The sequence below is a fragment of the Heliangelus exortis genome, chromosome 3 (assembly GCF_036169615.1).
Source record: "Heliangelus exortis chromosome 3, bHelExo1.hap1, whole genome shotgun sequence".
Taxonomy (NCBI): domain Eukaryota; kingdom Metazoa; phylum Chordata; class Aves; order Apodiformes; family Trochilidae; genus Heliangelus; species Heliangelus exortis.
The window spans coordinates 54,098,863-54,120,190 of record NC_092424.1 but is presented as its reverse complement, the minus strand read 5'-3'; the positions used below and the strand labels follow the sequence as shown (position 1 = coordinate 54,120,190).

The window sequence follows — 21,328 nt, the reverse complement described above, 5'->3', positions numbered from 1 at the left end:
TTTTCAATGTTTCCAGCAGAAGAGACCCTGAGTTTCATAAGTGGCTGTATTTTAATACATGGTTTATAGGACAAAAAAAGCTTTAAGAATACAAAGCAAGGGATAGATGAGTAATCAGAGTGGGTACTGGTCAAGGAGAAGTCCTCAGATGGAAAGATTTCAGGAACCTTCTATGCTGTAACTTTGTAAGGTTTTAGAACAGAGCAATTTTGCCATTAAGGCAAGGAAAAAAAACAGTAGTTCACAAGAGCATTCCAGAGAAAATGGGTTCAATTAGAAAATAGACTGGGATATGAAGAAATATTTTCCAGTTATCTGGAAAACCTCAGCAGAAGTTAACACATCAAAACAGCATTTTAAGTTTGGGCTAAAGGCTGAGTATATTTTAGGAGAACTTTGAGCAACTCCCTTTTCCTCCCACAACTTTCATACTTAACAAGACAGGCTCTATTTTTGGGGCTCTTGAAGAAGGAAAGGCGAGGACAAGAAAAGGCTCCAGTAGCTAACCTTCCAGCCCACATAATGATACCCAAAAATCTTGTAATTCCATCCTCCCGAGGAGTCATCTTTTCACAAAGTCACACAATAGCCCTGTGACTATTGCGAGGTATTTTCAAGGCCACATTATCTCCCTTTCCTTTGATATTACAAAAAAATGCTACAGCATGTTCTGTTAGTCAGGTCAGTGGCCAGATTACATAGTAATGACATCAAACTAAACTCCACCACCATCCCATGATTGTACAGTGAGAGAAAGTAAGATTGTAGACTGGAACATAAAAACCCTTAAATAAACACAGGAAAACAAATTCTTAGTGACATATTTGACATCTAAAGTTAAGAGTAAAGCATTAAGCTCTTTAGCAAAAAAATGTACCACAATATAATTAAAATATATTCTGATAATACAAATGAAGCTACAGAATTACCTTGGTATCCACTCGTGCTAAAGACCAGTGCCAGGCTCTGCAATGCTTTTCCTATCTTCTGGTATTCCTTTGGTAATGCTGGATGGGGCAGAAAGATGGGGGAAACAGGGAAACAGAAGAAAAAACCCACAAGGGTAAGTGAGACTAAATCAGAAGCATTTCCAAAACTTGATAGAAGTAGATGTCAAAAACAACTAAGTTTTATATTTCTGCTAGTAAAGCATTTACAATCACTTTCTTACCCCCTCCCCTGCTATAGATGTTCCAAAATTCAATAAAACAATTGCAATTTGCATACTTAAAAGCCACAAACAGTTGGGGAAACTGTTTAACTGCTATAAAAGAAAAAAAAAAATTAAAAATCTTTCTGCACTCCTAGCTCAGTCTTCCTGTGCATACAGTGAGATTTTTTTCTTCCCTTCATAAACAGGCTTTACTTTCCTGGGGGTTCAGGTGAAGTGGGAGAAGTGCTGCAGTGATATAGAAAACAGACCTCAAATTCTTTAAGAGGTGGGATTACCACAGACCTATAATACCTAAACTCTCCTCAAATAATGAATTTTATATTGAAAAGCACTGGAAACCAAGATTACATAGGGACAAAACTGTATGTATCTGAATAATAGAATTCATGTTTACAATCTATTTTTGAAAATGTGCATAAATTGCTTCCTCAGAATGAAGTCAATAAGCTGTGACTTATGAATGCATAGATGATTACCACTTTGAATACAACTGCCCCAGGGGCCTAAAAAGCAATCTGAAAAATTAAAGTGATTTTTTTACAAGCTACCTATGCTAGCAGAAAAAAAATAACTAGATCACAGAATGACAGAATGTTAGGGGTTGGGAGGGACCTCAAGAGATCAGAGTCTAACTCCCCTGCCAGAGTAGGATCACCTAGTGTAGGTCACACAGATGTGCTTTTTGTTTTCAAACATTTGTATTCAGAAGGTACACTGCCCTGGTAAGAAAGCAGTTTTCCAGTTGCTCTTGCATTCCACACAATCTGATTTTTGCCAAGAAACTCCTTTGTAGAGTTAAAAGAGAAAACACAAAAACAAACAAAAAAACCCCACCCTCTCAAACTTCACAATTTTACTGATTATCTTTGACCTTGTTCTTGCCCAAAAGTTGGATTATTTATAACAAGTGGTATTTCTTATAAAACAGGTACCATTCAGATTACTAGAGTTCTGTTATCAGCTATTAACTTGTTACTGAATCCCCAGTGGAAACTTCAGTGAAAGATGTTTGGTTTCTTTTCATTTGTATTTAGCAAATTTCCACTGTCAATCATTTTAAATACTGTTGAATGGAATATACATAACTATTGTTCAGAAAGGGTCAAAAATACTTCTGACTAGCAGCTGGGACTAGAGCTGACAGGGAACTTAAAACCTAAGAGAGATTACTGACATTCTTCAGTTTTGCATGTCCCTGTGTTTACCAATTTTCCTTTACTGTTCAGTATGAATGTGTGAAAAGTTGAAATTTTCAGTGCAATCACATCTGACTTGTTGCATTTATGTTGGTTAAAAGCTGTAACTATTAGAAGAGTCATACCTAAAGCACCAGTGTGGTAAGTTGAGAGATTTTAGCAGTGAACAAAATACTGAATGGCTAAACAAAAGTCACAGCCCTTAACTATGGTGGGTTCTGATCAGTGGTTCTGTAACTGTAAAGCAATGCTGTCTTACCAGTCTCACCTGAGGGAACTTATTCTTTCCTCTATACTTTGCTTCCCCTTTGGTAACATTTCCTAGAGAAATGAGATCTGAACAATGCCAGAGCTCTCTTCTGTGTTAGACTACTTTTGAACTGCAGGAAGATCAGTGATGTGTAGAAGGAGACCCTTTTATTCCAAGTGGAGTAACTAATTTAAAGCTCACATGCTACAGATATACAAGGCCTAATGTAATCACTACCAGAAAAGAGTGGGGTTACGTATTCCCCATTCCCTCTGGTCAGCCCCAGATATTCAAATGCAATGTTAGATTAGAAAGCAGCAAAAGTAACTCAAGGTTACTCAAGGTAACCTTGCGGTAACTCAAGGAGATTTACTTACTCCCAACTCTGGGGTTTTTTTTTTGTGGGATTAAAAAAAATAAATAAAAATGGAGGAGGTTTGAGGAGATTTATGTGATAGGTCTTTGGTTGTTGGACACTACAGCCTGCCCTGAAGTGCCTCTTATTATGATCCTCAACTGTAGTACCTGCTTCCTTTCAATAGCTGCCTTGTGGTGGCCACAAACACTGAACACTGCTGTGGACTAGGAAATTAGAGCCCAGGCAGAGTCATAGGGACTTGGTGTGAAGTTCTGCAACCCTAAATATCTGTGGGAAGGAAGAGACAAGATAGGAGAAAAAGAATTGGGCTAAAGATTAAGGTAAAATCAAGTTGGTTTTTCTTTTTCTTTTTTTTTTTTTTTTTTTTTTTTTTTTTTTTTTTAAACTTATTTCATCTTTAAATCACTCCTCCTGGCATGCAAGAATCCTAAATAAGGGGTTAATAAAATGCAATGGTGTATGATTTCATCAAATAAACAGGTCTACTTCGCCCATGTCACTAAAATGTAGAGAAATGGCAAATACATGAGAACTTAACATTTTTAAACCTATGGGCAGGGACCAGAAATTTCTGTTATGAGAAAAAGAAAAAAACCCAAAACCGCGAACCAAAAGACTTGCACAATTTATGCTGTCAGACACTGAAAGCAGCTAGAATGCCACACAATTCTTGTGATAATTTAGGATTTCGTTTAGTTTTAAGGGTTGCCTTGAATTATAAACAACAAAATTAGCAACAAAAGAAACCCACAGAGAAAAGCAAGGCAGAAATGACTGCTGAGTTCAGAAACGACACTTACGCCCTGTACACCTCTTCCAGTGCTCTTGTCCCACTGTCAGCAGCTCTCTAACTCCATCATCCATTGCTTTGGTGAACCTACCCACAGCATCACATTTCTGTTCTCTGTGGCATTTGGAAAAAGCAAAAACAAAAAGCAGATTAATAGATGCACATTAGGCTAACTTTAAAGGCAATGTTTTGTATTGCCGACTACATCTTAAAAATAAATCTAATAAATAAATAAATTCCTTGAAATACCTTCCATTTCACTCAAGTCAGAATTTTGCTCTTTAGATACAAGCATTTTACATTATATTCCAGATCCCCTGCCTCCCATAAAGCATGAGGTACTGGACTATCATTTTTACTATAGTTAGTTACCTTAAAGGAAAAAACAAAACAAAACAGAAAGACCCCATATTGACAGGAAATTAGGTGTTTGAATAAGAGAAGTATCAAAATTTATACAACAACAAATAAAAAAAATATCTGGAAGAATTATTTTCTTTAAAGTCTCAAATAGGTAAATAATACAGCAGTTGTTTTAGGAAAACACATATACATAACTATATTATATTGACAATACTGATGTGATCACTTGTGTTAGAGAGGGGGAAAAAAAAAATCAGTGGTGCTCAAAAGAGAAATCAGAATTAGTATATGTTTTTTCATCCCTTTTCAAGCATGTTTTCATGCAGCTATCAAAGCTTTCCATTAATATAGCACTACATAAACAGCAACGCTCTGTGAACTCCACAAAAAAACCCTAGACACATTATTTTCTAATTTTCAATAAGAATTATTCAAACTGCATCACATCTTTAAAATGCTTTCAGCCAAAACCTTTATGAGACAGCCCTGACAGCAAGGCAGGTCCCCAGAGATTCCCTAAGAGATTCTCCAAAGCCAGGGAAGCAGCTCCAGCTGTGGCCCAAGCACCTAGAGGCTCCAAGCTCCCCACCAGTACCTTCTTCCTCCGCTGGAGGATAACTACTACTGAGTAGAAATAACTACTCAGTTATTTGCACAGCAACAGAACCTGGGCTTTCCAAGAGGCCCTTGTTTTACTACAGTTTTTCCTGCAGCAAACAATTCTTTTTATTTTTTGTACTTCATACTTTACAGTATCACAATCACAGAAAAAGTTGATGAACCAGCACAGGGTTATCACCCTTTGATCAGAACCAGGATGTTGACAGATGAAGGACTAGCAAAACCATTCCAGTAAAGAGTGGTGGTTTGTTGTTTGTTTTTTTTTCACTGAAGAACCTAGGAACTATTGAACAAGCTGGTTTATCCAACTTTTAGTAGCACTGGCTTTCAAGACTGTTCTTACAAACTTTTAACAGCACCTTGAGAGGTTCCCATGTCTGAGGTGTTACAGCCACCCCTACAGTGCTTGAAGATAGGTCCCCAGAACTGTCCCAGGCAATGAACCCCAGCTCAGGAGCCAACACCCTCTAAGGAGTTCCCTGCAGGCTGTTTGCCTGCCCTCATCCTGTTTGGGGACAAACTGCTTAGCAACCCATATGCTGGTTGTTACCTGCCCAGGTATATAGAACACAGACTCCCTCTCTCCTGCACCCCATGTAGGTTCACACCTTCAGCTTTTATACCACTGGAATATACGTAACACTCATCACTTAAGGAGTCAAGTTTGAAACGCTCACCTTGAAATGGAAGTGACCTAAAAATGTCCATCATTTTACTAATGCAGAACTGTTACCACACAGCTGTTACATACATCTTGGTATGTACTGCATCACTTGGATAAAACCTATGCTGGGATATTTCCAAGTGTAGGTACACTACTGCATTGCTACTATAAATACTTCTGTCTAGTTTATCCACAGCTTCAGACAGAAAACATCATCCAGGTTTCTATGTTCTGCAACAGCAAGCAAAGCATATCATGCACACTACCTGTCTTCTAAGAAAAATGATTAAGCCTAAAGGAGTGAAACAAAGGCTGCAGAGTAAACCCAGTCTTTCATTCTAGGAAAACCCAAAGGTCAAAAGACAGCTAGACATAAGTGTACATATATAACACACACATATTCAAATAAGTATTTCCATTTGCACTTCTAGAAGAATAACCCCAAAAAAATATACTAACCCATTTAAAATGGAAATTGGTAATTTAAGTAACTTTTCATTTTTAATAGCTTTTCATGAATTCCAAATATTAGAGTGATACTCTGTGTGCATTATAAACAAGTACTTTACAGAAACATCATTTTCTTTGATGATCCACCTATAGTTATCCTAAGCTACTTGGCAAGGCCAGCACACTTCGGAGCTGTAATTGAAGATCAAAATATACTCCCACAGCAATACATAACAAAACTCCACAGGATCTACTAGTGCTCCATCTCATCAGCTAGTTTTGCATATATCCTTTTTGTAACTGAGGTTAAAAGATGTCACACGGAGTTCTGCCACATTTTAGAGGGCTTGATATGAAAATCTCATATTCAAAGAATGTCAGCTTTACCTTGAGTACCTCTTTGAATCCATTAGCACTTGTACACACACACAATATTTCAGTTTCAGATTAACTCAGTATCTGCTGTATATTCACACACTTAATGTATTCATGCAAAAATAAACCATCTTACATTTCTACCATGTCCAAGTCTGGAGCTTCTGGTTCCATTGTAGAAAAGATCAGGACTCCTACAGTTTCATCTTTTTCTGCCTTCCGCTTTCCTGTTTTCCACTCCTTAAGGAAATTTTCAAAGAGACAAAATTTCACCACCACTATTCCTCCAACTTTAAGGGCATATATTTAAGCAATGAATGAAGAATCTAGAACAGTTAACCACCAGGTCACCCATACATTAAAGCTTTTAAAATAAAAGTTTCAGTGAGGCCAACATTTCTTAGGCTCTCCCTCCCTTCTCCTAGTGCACTTTGCTTTCTAGATTCTGGTATAAACAGACCCTTCCCTTATTTTACCAAAATGCAGCATAAGAGCAATTGTATTCATTTGCATCTGCACATGTGGGAGTGCTGATATCAGGAGACAGTCAAGATGATCGTAAGACTATTATGGAATTGCCATGCTACAGATAGTTTAGTGGAAACAGATAAAGAGGTTGAAACTTCCACATGTATTGCAACAACTGTTCTGTTTGTCTGTTAGATAATAATGACTGCTAGCACAATTATAGTACTCTCCATTGGCCATCCAAATAGCACTTCACTTGGACTGCTACTTACTATTAATATAAAACCTTTACATATGGGATCACAGAATAATTCTGGTTCAAAGTGACCTCAGGAGGTTTGTAGTCCAGCCTCCTACTCAAAAAGGGTCAGCTGTTATCCAGTCTGGTCATAAAACCCTCCAATGTTGATTTTTTTTTTTTTTTTTTTTTATCAAAGTCTGCATATTGAGAAATAAGAGTATTTTGAGAAGAAAGAAGCAGAGTTTTCCTGTTTACTTCCTCATCAGTAGGTACCCAAATTAGTAACAGAGCTGGAGCTTAGTCATGAAGAAAACATTATTTACTGAAAGTAGATATTAAAGCCTTAAAAACCAAACCAAAACAAAAACAAAAAAACCAAAAAACCCACAAACACCACATATCAAAATCCTGAGGTAGGGCAACACAGAATAAAAAAAGGGCTTTTATCAGGTAAGACTGCAGCATACTGCTATTACAAAGGAGCATAATGCTCCCTGCTGGGAGGGTGGGTATTTTTAAATACAATACATGTTCAAGATCTGCTGTGAATTAGCTTCTGTTACAAGAGAGAGCAGTACCAAGCAGAGGACCACAGTAATTAGTAAGCCCAGCAGAGACAGAGCAGAGCAACTGCCATAATATTTGTTGTATGTGTTCCTACTCTGCTAGAGGACACAAATTCTCCTTAAAGTAGCTTTGTTGCCAATATTTTAAGAGCACATCTGTTGGAACAACATTTCACACAAGCAACTTAACGCCTCATTTTGATCAATCAACTAAATTAGCTGGTAAATCCAGCAGTTTCAGTTCATCACTTACTGCCCACACGGGGGCAGACAAATGAGAAGGCTACTCTTCGTTCAAACTCTTCGTTTGAACTACCGGGGGGGGGGGGGGGGGTGTGTGTGTGAGAAATTCCTCAGTTTGTGTGTATGAATTTTTATATTTCCTACCTTCTCATCTCGGAAATTGAGAAACTGCTGGAAAACTTCGCTTTCTGACACAACAGGATGGCGACACATTCTTGTCATCCAAGCTTGCAGTCTCTCCATACGCATTTTGATAAATTCTTCTTCAAAGCGCCCTGTTACAAATTGAACAAGAATTCTTACATTTCTACTCTACTACTCGCAGCATTTTTATTTAAAAAACACAAAAAAAAAACCCAAACCAAACCAAAACTAGAATTCCTAATTCACCTGGTAAATTATTAGCACTGGCTAGTAAATGCTCATCAATGTAAGGCTCAAAAACACAGGAGAAAAAGAACTACTTACTTTCCAAGCCCTCATATTGTAACTTTCTAAAAGCATTTGAAAATGAACTGCTCTGTTATAAAATAGCAGATTAAACAAATAAGTGCCTCCCATAAACATATTTTTAAATAGGCAAAAGAATGTGCTGGGAAAAAAAAAAGCTCAGAAAAATCTCAATAAGCCATATGTATAAATAAGTTAGAATACATACACGCAAGACTGATTTTTTTGTAGCTAAGACTAATAAACTATTTAAATAACAGGACCAACTTATTTTTTAATCTGAGCATCATCACTATGTATAAAAAACTTTTAAGTTATATCACAAACTGTCTTCTTGAGAAAATCTTATCCAATTAAAAAAAAAATCCCAAACATCAGACTTCTAAAGCATACAGTGAATAAGATATATTTGTAAGGAATGAGATTCTTCTAGCACCCAACTCTTCTAATTTCCATAGCAGCGCAGATGACAAACCCTGAACACACATCCTTTCAGTATAATTCTACTGTGTAGTTACTATGGCAGCAAATCCACTAGACTGAGGTTTGTTGTTTTATTTGTTTGTTTTTAAAGTTGCAAATATGGAGATTAGCAGATAAAGAATTCAACTAGTGAAAAATGAAATTTGGGTATGGGTACATTTCTCGCAAATTAGCTCTGAGGGTAGGGGTGGAAGAGAAAAATACCAACTATTACGCAGTTAACACCTTTGTTCCACCTTTAATCTGTACCAAAATCTCCAGAGCATTCCTGTCAGCATAAGGAATGCAAGGCAACAAGAACAGAGACATATGGAATTTATGTTCTGGTCATTAAGCCCTCATCACCATCAAACCCGTGGATCCTGAGTAAAGTCAGTGTATTTTCAAGAGTCTTGCTTCACCAAGACTCAAGGACAGAAATACTTTTCTAGACAGTCTTCAGGAAAATGCCTCCTAAACACAATGAAAAATAAGCACAGACAAAAATTCAGATTGTCAAGGGATGCTCCCTTCCTTCTGAAGAAAAGAAGCTCCTAAAGCTTCAAAGCTCCTAAAACATAGATCATTTTACAATCAAATGCAAAAGAAGAACAACCACCACGCACAACTCCTCAAAAAAAACTTTCCAGACAATCAAATAGCAAACGTAACTACTTATCTCTTTTCTCCAATAATAAAATATTCTCTTCTTTAGTAACTAGAGGTCATTTGGGTTTTTTGTTTGTTTATTGTTGTTTTGTTTTTTATAAATCATTGGACTAGGTAAGTAAACCCGAGTTCTAAAATTATGATTTTAGTATTGTTACTTTATTATCAATTGGCCATTGCAAATCTTCGCAAGTTTGCATAGTAAAAGATTTGAAAATAATGGGAAAAACACACAGTAAGAGAAAACTGACCTTTGTAAAAAAGTTAACCTTATTTCCCATCCCATGCATTCACAACTGGGAATAATTACCTGTCACTTGCTTGTCTGGAAGAGATGGGATAGGAATGGCTAATCCAAATTTAACCAGGAGACGTTCATACAACCAGTCAAAGTGCTTGTATCTGTGGTTGACAGACCGATTAGTGTTCTGCAAGAGAAATACAATTCTGAATTTTGACAGCCAGCTACAGATTGTGACACTAAACAAGTGTGACCAGAACAGTAAATACATGTCTTGTAAATAAAACTTACAATTTAGTCTTGAATCTATAATTATCGAAGAACTTGAGAGAACAAAGTATGTCTTAGGGGAAAAAAGTGTGACAAACAATACTCAATCTTACAACCTTGTCACCAAAAGCATATTATATATACAAATGACCCATATTTGCAGCGAGAAGATTCTGCTTCAAACACACTTACATTGCAGGTAAGCTGATATTCAATGTAGCTCTTGAGACCGTACATTTTAGAACCTTTTTTGGGATCTGCCACCACACAGTCAAATGTAGAGGTAGGATAAACCCACATTGGGCCATAATCACCAATCTATAAGAAATTGCAAATATTATCTTTAAACACATCATGTCATATCAGCTGCAAATAAGAAGACAAATAATTTCTCTCTTCACTTGCAACTTTCCATTCATTTCAATGACAGCTGGAAAGTGAGGAAATAGAGGGGTTTCTTACAATCAGATATGATTCACCACAGTTATGTGTATCTTACTCTGTATTTTATAATTTTTCCTAAGTAGCAAGGGAGTGGTGAATTCTAGGGACTGCTATTTCAACCACATTTCATTAAAAAAGCACACATTTTGAAGGATTTAAATCAGAAGATAACCTGGCCATCATGACTGGATGTTACAAACCTTTGTGTGTTTCTATGTATTAGATAACTACCTAGATAACTAAAAGAAAATGTAATGCATTTGATCTGCCTGTCAATCCCCAAAAGGCTTATTTTCATGATCACAAGTAATTAAGATCCAGGATGAGAAAAAATACTGAATAATAATAATAAAATCAGCACACTTAAAAGAAAGGAGGAGTTAAAACATAACCCTACAAAATCCCTCAACCATTTATGACTCTGAAATGTAGTCTATCATATCATTAAAGTACTTAAATAGTACACAATTTTATTATGACAGTCCTATTTCTAATGAAATGTTCAGTTTCGGTATCAGTTTCTTCTGACCCAAATACATACAGTAGCCCTGAGGCTAAAATTTAAGTTGGGAAAAACGAAAGGGTGGGGAGGATATAAAAAAAAAAAAAAAAAAGAAAAAAAAGAAAAGAACAACAACAACAAAAAAGAGATCACAAAAAAACCAACCAACCAACCAGAAAAACTAAAACAAAACAAAAACCACACCACCCCATCCACAAATGCCACACACGTCCTCAACTTACAATTATGGGAATTTTCTCTTTGGGTTTTGCTAGCTGCTTTGCCAACAGATACTGTTCCATCCCAGGTTTTGCAAATCCAGGAAATCTAGCAGTAAAATAAATTGATCAGTTTATTCTGTATTTTCTTTCTTCTGACATGCAGAATTACCAGTCGCCATAAAAAACCCTTACTACCTACTGCCTGCTTGCAGAAATACAAGCAATGAAGTAGGACTGACTTCACAGATAAATAACACTCATAAATAACCATCATAAACATACCTTATACTGAATGAGTTTGCAACAAGCAGAAGCCACAATGATACTAAGGTACTGTTGCAAAACTGGACAAAACCTCCACTGATGAATGAAATTAACTAACTGTCTCTGCACAGCTTTTTAGGCTTAGTTACCTTCCTGAGGACACGATTATGCTACAATCCTTTTCCATTCTGCTTACCTTCACTTAAAGATTAGCACATAGTATCACAGAACGTTAGGGGTTGGAAGGGACCTTGATCAAGTAGCTTGTCAGAATAACAGTAGTTTTAGAATAAATAAGCATTAAGTTATCTCTAACTCTAACCCTGACACACCTTGATGTTCTTGTAAGACTTTTATCTAAAATTCAAGCTTTTCACTGCTCAAGAATAAACCTGGGTAATGTGTAGTCACAGAAGAGCAGATTTTTTTCCCACTCCCAGCAGCTCAAACCAGCTCATGAACTCTGGGGCAGCATGTCTGATCAGTCTCACTGCATGGGCAAGCCAGTCATCATTTTTCATTTTCACTAAGCACACACAGCAATAAATACATGTATTTTAAGTACCCATAGGTCCAGAAGTTCAGACCTTGCAAAAGTGTCATTTGTCTGTTTAACACCTGCAAAAATTATACAGCTTTGTCATGTACTTTTGGGGTTTCATGGATCTGTGTTCTCCAATCACACAGGGAGAATGCTGAGCTACAAATCTATCTCCACTTTTACCCCAAAACTGTAATATTTACATTGCATTTTTCAAGAAGGTTGAATGGTCACACATTTATACATCTTGACAAATTCCAATTCTCTTCAATATATACATATTTGCCCCGCATTTTTCCATTACTTGTTAAGCGGTAACTTCATAGCAGCTGCACGAGAATTTCCACGCTGGACCCCCCCAGCCTCTGATGGCTCAGTCTCCTTGTAACCAAGATAAGATGGTGATGCTGATTTTGGGTCATCCCAGTCATCATCCCAATCATCGTCATCAGCAGCTGCTGAAGTACAGGGAGGGGCAGAGGGGTAGGGAAATGAGAATGTTAAAAATTTTCTCTTTAAAAACAGAAGCAGGTACCTCAGCATTCATACACAAATAATCAACAAGGTAAATGCATAAGAGCTAGGTTCAGTTGTCTATTTTAGGACTCCTCCTCAGTTACCACCATTCCCACCAAATACAAACTCCAAAACACTACATTAGAAATCCATTGAAGGAGAGTGGGGAAAAAAGAAAGAAAAGATATGCTAGTGTGTCAAGATGAATTCAATAGCATTCCATTCTCATAGATTCCATGTTAGCATTCTGCAGCTACGAGCTCTCCCCATAATACAGGCCTTTACTACAAAAAGACAGAAGCCTTCAGGTGACAAGGCTTCCTAAAATTAAGGATTTAAGAGACTACTTCTTGACAGGCCTGAGGACACAAATTCAAGGGTGTTTAAGTTCCAATTATGCAAGCTGAACAACATGCCCATGCCTGAGAGTAGATCATGTATGCACAAGACTTTTTTCAGATTTCAATACAAGTTTGGGGTGTCTCTTACTATAAATCTTTTTAAATTTTTTTAAATTTTATTTTAAAACACTCATTATTTTAGTTAACAGTTTACCCACATGGCAATGTGCTACTAGGAAGCTGGTTTGGTTTTGTTTAAATAAGCCATATCCTATATTTATGAAAGATTAAGCAATTCTTACCTCTACCATCTATCTATTCTAATGTATTAGAAAAATAAGAGCATTGTTAGCACACCTGGTCCTTGATAGGCCTGTGGATGACCAAATGCTGCTCCTGTTTCCCAGTTATTTGAAGCACTGTTTCTCTGGCCAGCTGCACTTTCATGTTTTGTTGCCCAGCTGTCAACAGCATTTCCATTATCCCAGTTCCCAGACTTCCCAACATTCCAGCTGGACCAAGGATCACTGGCACTGTTTGCCTACATTATATGAAGACAAAAGTAAAGAACAAATTGACAAATAAATGAGCAATGACCACATACTGACTTCTTGAAGTCTTTGATCTGCTGGTAGGCTATGAGTTTGCATTCAGCACTTGTTTGATTTAGAAGCTGCCAAATCCTACATTCCCAGCTACACAGCTCCTAAATGCAGGAAGTACCTGGAAGAACCTGACAGCTTTCCAGCAATGTGACACCAGTGCATACTAATAAGAGTGTTATGTCTCCTCAGGAAATTAAGCTATTTGTTCCAGTGTTTGGAAGCACTCTTACCCACACAGTTTACACCAACAAGGTAAGTATGGTGCATGTGCACTATTAATTACAAAAAGCCGTGAACTAATTAGCATATTTCAAACAGGAGCTCAGAAGTCAAGTGTGGTTTTCTCAAATGCTTAAACTAATTGGCATTACTTAAAGCAAATTCTAAATTGCTCAGTCACACCATCACTATTGGTGTGACAGAGAGTCAGGGCAAACAACCTTTTAGCTTCCCTGTCAGAGCTTAACTCAGAGCAAAGACAAGGGAAGGAAACAAATGGCTGCCAGGGAGAAATGCAGCATTCCCCTATAGCCCTACTCTCTCAGAATAAGCTGTGTGAAGGTAACCACACATTCCCTTCTGCTGATGCAGAGATGAAAACCTCAGTGAGAGGGTAAAGCAGCCATATCTTTAACTAATGCATCTATTTGTCAAGCTCATCTGACAGAGAAGTCGATTAATAGCATAGCAACCTGCTCAGCTCCTTGATTTTAACATTACGCTTCAAAAAAGCATTCACTAGTCAAGTGCAGTCTACTCTAGACACATCGTGCAAAGACTAACTGGCAGAACAGAAAAAAACCCCTACAAATCAAAACCCACATGCTCAAAGTGTAGGACAAAGAAGGGGAAGGAAAGAAAACAAAGCCTACAAAGATTGTCTTGTTCAGCAGAGAGAAAAACTGTTTTGTAAAAGGAAGTCTCAAAACACAGAGAGGGAAGTACATTATTTTTAACACGAAGAAGCATATCAAAGAAGGGATGCCTAATATAAATTAATTACTATTAGACAATAATATTTATATGAATCTTAGAACATTTGCCAGTACAGAAAATTTAATAAAACTCCCCCTAAAAGCCAATTTTTTTCTATGCAAAAATGTTTCTTACATAAAACACAAAAAAGGTACAGCCACTCCACACTCCATTTTTCTTCACTAAAAATTCTCTTCTCATTTCAGATTTGCCATACTACTTAGGAATAAGAGCTCTCACTATTTTTTTGCTAAAACACAGTCATCTGTCAGTCATGTTTCACAGATACTATAAACCTTTAAGACTTGGAAATGCAGTTGACATCATACAACACCCGCTCTTTAGGTACAGAATCCCCAGGATCTGGAAATTAAGACCAAACCTCCAAGCCTGTGGGGAATCACCAGAATCAGAAGACTCACAAGATTCAGAGCATCTCTAGGAACTGATGGTATGGAAGAGACTATGTGGACAGTTTCTATACTGATAACTTGAGGGAATATTTTTTTAAGGATTGCATGAACATTAGTCCCTAAGAGAGCAATATTGTTAAAGTGATTGTTAATTATTGTTAATTCTCCAAAAGCTGATACACAATGCTACTCTCAGCAATTACAAAGTTACTGTTAGCTTATACTAGCCTGCTCTTCCTATGACATTCAGGGGCTCTAAGTATATGGAAAGAGTTAAACAATCCACACACGCCACCAGTGTTCATCATCTCTGCCCAAGGAAAACTCATTTGCTGGGACCTGACCACATGGGAAAGCATACCTGCTCCCAACATAACTTGGAGCACCTACAAACAGTTTGCATGATATTAATTTGAATATATTTCTATAATATATGTTGTTCTGATTACTTGCAAATAAAAGCCCAGAAGCTGGACGCTTGCCAAAAAGCTGAATAAATTTTTCCTCTTCTCTGTAGTTCATGTGACTGAATGGCAAAGAAAACCTAGAATCTGATGTAAAACAAGGTGAAGGCAATCATAACACTGGGTTCAACTAAAGAACGGCTGCCAGGAGCAATTATCACCAAACATGCAGACAGCTGCAGATACACACTAAATGCTGTACAGCTGGGGAAATGGATTACTCAAACTGCCCTCTCAGATGTCTTATTTCTCTGTACCTAAATGAAAGCATTATTCAAATCAGAAGATTTTCCTTCCAAGATATCCAAGAAAGTTTTGGAGTTAGCTCCTGCCCCCAGGTGTATCACCCACAGGAGATAAAAGGGGTGGGATATGATACTCCCATTCAGATCTTTTCAGCCAAAGGGTCCCTATTTTTTTCCATGGCACTGAAGAGAAGATAAGAGATGTGTCAGGAATGGAAATATAGACAGCACCCCAAAAAACATTTCCTGTTCTCCTTTTGATTTTATTCAAATGTTTGTCTACATACTCACACATTGTGTGTATGTAAAAATCAGCAAACACAGAGAAGGGTTCAGGAATCAGGTCTGCCATCTTCAAGGTCCAATAGCACCACAGAGGACCAAGTAAAGACACAACATTTACTAGAAGCGCAATCTTGGCTCCAGTCAGAAGTTCTGTGCACCTCAGCAGTTGACAAATTCGATTTGAATGAGAAGCCATTTATGTGGCTTATCTCTGGTTGAATAAATCCTAATTAAGACAGCAAGTATTTTCTAAGTGATTAAATTGCATGTTCTCACACCTTTAGTTTTCCATAACTGAGACTCCTAATTCTCTGACCTCTCTTTTAGTCAGCAAGAAGGATAATAAGTTGACTGAGCATATCTAACATCCAAGTATGTAAGCAATTTCAAATACCAACACAGAATAAGAAACACCACACCGTGCATAACTAAAACTAAACCACCTTCAAGAGAAACATTGCATCTGCTTGCTCCTCAGGTAACACTGAACAAGTACACCCCTTTACCAAATAAATAATGAATTAAATCAGAAAAAATATAATTCCTATTTTCCAGAGAATCCAAAGTTATAGACAGCAAAGCTATGATAAGTCAGCAAGTCATCTCTGTCCTGGCTAAAAATCTTTGACTTCTTGGCCGAGTGACGTTGTTCCTTTGCAGACTCCTTTATATTAATTAGTATTCCTGATGCATTAACAGATTCATTCTAATCCTGAGGGACAAAATCCAAGAAAACTATCATGTTCAGAAGATGAAGATGAAGAAGCTGAGAAGATGAAACTAAGCTGAGTACCTAAATAGATCTAGGTAACTATGCCAAAAATTAGGACCTCCAACTCTAAGAAATACATCTACAAAACTACTCAGAAACAGAAGCCACGTTGAAGCAGTGAGTAGAGTAAGTAAACCTGATCAGATAAAGAAAAGTCCAGAACAGCCAAAGCTGTACAGAGAAGTATTATGTGCAGTGTAGAAGAGGGACTGAGAAGAGACAGACAGCACAGAGGAATGGCAATATACACAAGAAAAGTCATGGTGACTCAGTTGACTAGTTTACAGGAATCACCATACCTCTCCAGTTTTATAGCTGTCTTAGTCACCTGCATTTACATCAAACTCAAGCTCTTTGGAGAGCAGCCTCCTAATAGATACAGTATAGTAAGTGAATATAGACAGTCAACCTAAAAATTAAGCTTTTTTTCTCTTGGAAGAAATGTGAAGAACTAAGTCTATTCTGCAGCAATCACAAAACAGCAATCACTGTGCTGTATTTATGCTTGCATAGGGCAAGCATGGACTGAATATAACAGATACTGAAATAACTGCCATGACTACAATATTTCATGCACAAATTTTCTTCTTGGTAAATTATTACCTTAGCATTGTGGTCCTGGGTACTTCTTTCACTCCTTAGGGAAGGCCTTCTTTCCTATTGTGCAATTTAAATGTGCAATTTCAATTTTCGCCTTGAAAAATTCCCCTAGGAAAAGCAGGAGTTGAATGGACTAGACTAAGGGATAACCAGCCTTATGGAGTTGCATCCTAAAATGTTCCTATGAATAAACTCATGAAACCAAAAGGAGAGGACCTCCAAAAACAACTGATGAGGAGGCAGCAGCAATGCTGTACAAGGAATCCATTTGTTCCTCAGCTGTTCCTATCATGTTGCTGCCTTCCCGAAGAAACCATAATTCAAGCACCTCCACTTCCAGTCTCATTACCCGCTTTCATAAAGTAGTCCCTGCAAAGGAGCTGCTGGGCTTTGCCTGCTCACAAACCACATGTAACTAAGGCATACCCACTGGATGCTCCTTACTTTCAGCAAGAAAAAAAGTCAACCCCCCAGTGAAAAAAATTAATTACTATCATGAAGACCAGTGAAATCAGTCTTCTGCTCTTCTTCCATTTCCAACCGTACTTCCCTACCTGTGAGGTTATTCACAGCCACAGTGGACAGTGCAGGCACAGAATTTCCATCTATTAAACTCTTGATTTAGCTCACAAAAAGCCATGTCCGAAGTACAGAATGGTGGTTTAGAAAGATACATAATTTAAAACTCAAAAGAATACTCAGTGATGGGACAAGGGTGGTAAAAACATGTGTTGTCACCCTCACTGCTTAAAGGAAATTATTTTTAAAATTTCCTTAGTTTCAACTTTCAGCCAGTAAAAATCCTGGATACATTTATTCAATGTAGCTCTCTCAGGCTACATGTGTGTTATCCACACATGTAAATGTAAATGGCAAAAAAGCCACCTCTATATCCTTCTCTTGAGCCAGCTTCAATCCCTAATGGTTTCTTCTTGAAAAAGAGATGAGGAATTTCAGACAGTTTTCCAAGTAGCAGTCACAGCAATGCCAGAAACAGAAGAAAGACTCCCTGTTCCTCTCTGATGTTTTCTAGATATCCCAGGAACAGGCTAAAAAGATTAAACAGGGCTCTAGCTCTCCTTTTTTGGAAAGGCACTTTGTATATTTGTTTGGGAACAGAGGATAGATGTTTCCCTTGTTGTCTTTTCTTCAGAGAAGCTGAAAAGCGTGTCTGGCTAAGATTTTTTATCTTACCACTTTCAATTACAAATGCTCATGATTCTATCTTCAAGTAAGTGTTCAGTGAACAACAAAGAAAAAAAATTAAAACTAGGAAGAAAACTATATGCTGCAGCAAGCCCCCTGCTGTAGTGAAGGGGATCATACAATACCTGTATGCCACAGGTCACTGCAAGTGTGCAGGCAAATAGAAACATTCATAGAAAGACTTACAAGATTGTCACCATTATCAAAATAAAATATCCTTTATATAGTCAATGCCAAACTAATAGAATACAAGGCTACCTTATTTTATAAAAAGTCAAATGAGAACAAAGCTACAAGCAAAAGAGCATGCAAATACTGTAACTTGTAAAAAACTATTATTTCAATAGTCAGATTTTCCGTAAGGTTATGGGTGCCGATGAAGATGACTGATCTTCTTAACAACGTGCTACCCAAGCCTTTACATTACACTTAGACACCCACAAAAAAACCAACCATCAAGACAACTCCATAATTGGAATTCGTACAACCACTGTCACATGTAGGGCAGTATTTTTAATATGTTAATGCAATTCATTTCAAAGCAAGCAAGCAAGCCACTCTTTCCAGCACTGTATGGAAGTCATGGGCTGGTACTTCGGTTAAACAAGAGTTGGTCACAAATTTTTGTTACTAGTCTGAATGCAGAACAGAGTTGTTTTCAAACTACACATAGCAATGGGGGATGTGCTACTGTCATTATCCGCAACAGGAACTAGACAGTACTAATCATGAAAGCCAAACTAGCTTAAAAACACTCTGGGTATGGTATGGTTTGCATTGGGTTTTTTTCCTTCTGACCAGTTCTAACCCACCAGTTTGCTTATACTTCTTTTTAGATATCTTTTGCACTTCACCATTCTAGAGGTGACTTATGCACACACAGAGGTAACTTTGCACTCAAAATTACGAACATGCATTTATGCAGAGTTAGGGTTTTTTAGTCAAGGAAGCAATAATTTCCAAAATCCATAACAAATGCAATTTTAACTTCCATGGTGAACTCACAGCATATTTTTAAAGGTAATTTAGCATACTGCCTTAACAAGACAAACCAGACCCAGCCAAACACGAGTGAGTCACATTTCACACAACAATAGTTCTACTTTACTGCATACAGAGAAATGGCAGAGAATGAAAATACTGCTAAAGAAATGCAACAGCATGTACATAAAATTTTCCACAGAGCAGAAGAGTACAGCATTATTAAAAGGACTGTATTTTTTTCAGTCTTAGTATTTATTGCTGATCATGGCAGTTCAGGGTGGGGGATGTTATATAATGCAAATTTAAACAACTTGCCTTTCCAGAACTAAGTTGGAGAGATAGGAACTACAGCTCTGGGAATAGCTTCTTTAGCGTTCTCCTTATGCATGTTCAACAACTCATGTCTATGTACCAGGTAACTTTAGATATACCTAACCTCCTGCACAACAAACCAGGAGTTTTCACTACTATTTAGTCACCCTGTCTATACAGAAGACCCACAGTTTTCTGAAAACTGCTATCTACATGTAATACAATCCATTTATTTTCAGGAAAGGTTTCAGTTAGTTGCTTCCTGTATCTACCCGTGGAGCCTTGCTGCTCTTCCCACAATGTAACTGAAGATGAAAAACACTTGGATTTACTAAGGTTAACATTGGAATTAACTGACAATCTGCCATTAATAAAAATGTGAACTCTCAGGATACCTATTTTATCCAGAACTAAGAAGAGTTGTACAGTCATCTTCATGCAGAACTTGACCTGGCAGTGCTTAAGAGAATCACTGTTAAGAAAAGGGAACAAACTCCTCTAGCAATGCAACTTATGGTTAGCTACAAGAACTATTTTTAAACCTTAAATACTGAGAAGCCAAACCTACAGTCTTACGTCAATGTATCTAGTGATCCATTTCCACTTTTAAACAGATGGACAGTACTCCACTTTAGTTTCATTAAACAGCTGACCCCAAATGATCAAAGGAACATTCCCTACAATATAACATTGCACTCAGCAACAAACATCACGGGGAAGGAGGAGGAAGGGGAGATATTCCCAGTTATGGCATTTGTCTTTTCAAGTAACTGTGAAGCATGATGGAGGCTCTCTCTCCTGGGGACAGCTAAACACCATCCTGCTGATGGGAAGCAGTTAATTAATTCCTTACTTTGCTTTACTTGCATGCACAACTTCTGCATTACCTATTAAACTGCATGTATCCCAATCTAGTTACCACATGTTTACCCTCCTTATTGTCTTCACCATCCCACCAGGGGAGAGCAAGCAAGTGCCTGGGTGGGGCTGAGCAGCCTGCCAGGGTTAAACCACAATATTGTGGTTTAACAGGTCTCTTCAAAAAAGAAAACCCAAGAAAACCCCACACTTGAACATTTCGGTTTGGTCAGATCTATAAGGCTTGGGGCTGAAACACTATGTAACAAACTGGTTTTTTACTTACTTCTAGAAGAATAGAAGGAATTCTAAGACTTAAAACAACTTCTGACTTACTGAAATCGGGTGCCAGAGATGTTATGTGATTACTTTATGTTAAAATTATTTAATATTAACAGAAAGTAATTTCTTCAACACAGTAGTAGTAAGAAAAGTCTCAAAATATCCTCTTCATTTAGAAATGCTTTTATAAAAAGTCTTCTAATAAACATGTACCCTCACATTACTGTAAAATATGACAGAAAAAATATCAATATTTAGGAATGCTGCAATCTCTTCTTCAGCCCACCAGATTATAACTATGACCATTTTAGTTCCCATTACTGTGCCAGTTGCCTTTACATTGACATCTAATTGGTCATTTTTATTTGTTCCCCAGAGCCTCAACACACAAGTTTTGTTTAAGATTAGGTGCTTTGTATACTGACCTAGTCGCTCATTAAGGCACTTGAAAACAGTAAGTCAACTGCTTGCAACTGTGCATCTGAACACAGATCAACCCAAAGTGGCTGAATGAACTCATGTTAAACAATGTAAATGTTACCATTACTAAATGCAAAGTAAGACATCTAGAAAGAAGCATCATACACACAAAACAGATGATCATATTGTTAGTAGCAGTGGCTCTA

At 37.4% G+C, this 21,328-nt stretch overlaps 1 protein-coding gene across 5 annotated transcripts in view; it reads right to left on the bottom strand.

Annotated features, from left to right (window-relative positions):
• The window catches only part of SNX9 (sorting nexin 9), a 58,120-nt gene that overhangs the window by 11,908 nt on the left and 24,884 nt on the right, over positions 1-21,328 (bottom strand). For 3 of the 5 annotated variants that reach the window (XM_071740641.1, XM_071740639.1, XM_071740637.1), the window contains exons 5-13: positions 13,059-13,242; positions 12,149-12,302; positions 11,061-11,145; positions 10,065-10,190; positions 9,672-9,789; positions 7,925-8,055; positions 6,399-6,502; positions 3,800-3,903; positions 930-1,007 (exon numbers count right to left, since the gene is read on the bottom strand). In XM_071740641.1, coding sequence (XP_071596742.1) covers positions 930-1,007; positions 3,800-3,903; positions 6,399-6,502; positions 7,925-8,055; positions 9,672-9,789; positions 10,065-10,190; positions 11,061-11,145; positions 12,149-12,302; positions 13,059-13,242 — 1,084 coding nt within the window. The remainder of the gene's footprint in view (positions 1-929; positions 1,008-3,799; positions 3,904-6,398; positions 6,503-7,924; positions 8,056-9,671; positions 9,790-10,064; positions 10,191-11,060; positions 11,146-12,148; positions 12,303-13,058; positions 13,243-21,328) is intronic. The other 2 variants (XM_071740640.1, XM_071740638.1) reach the window with 1 other exon arrangement.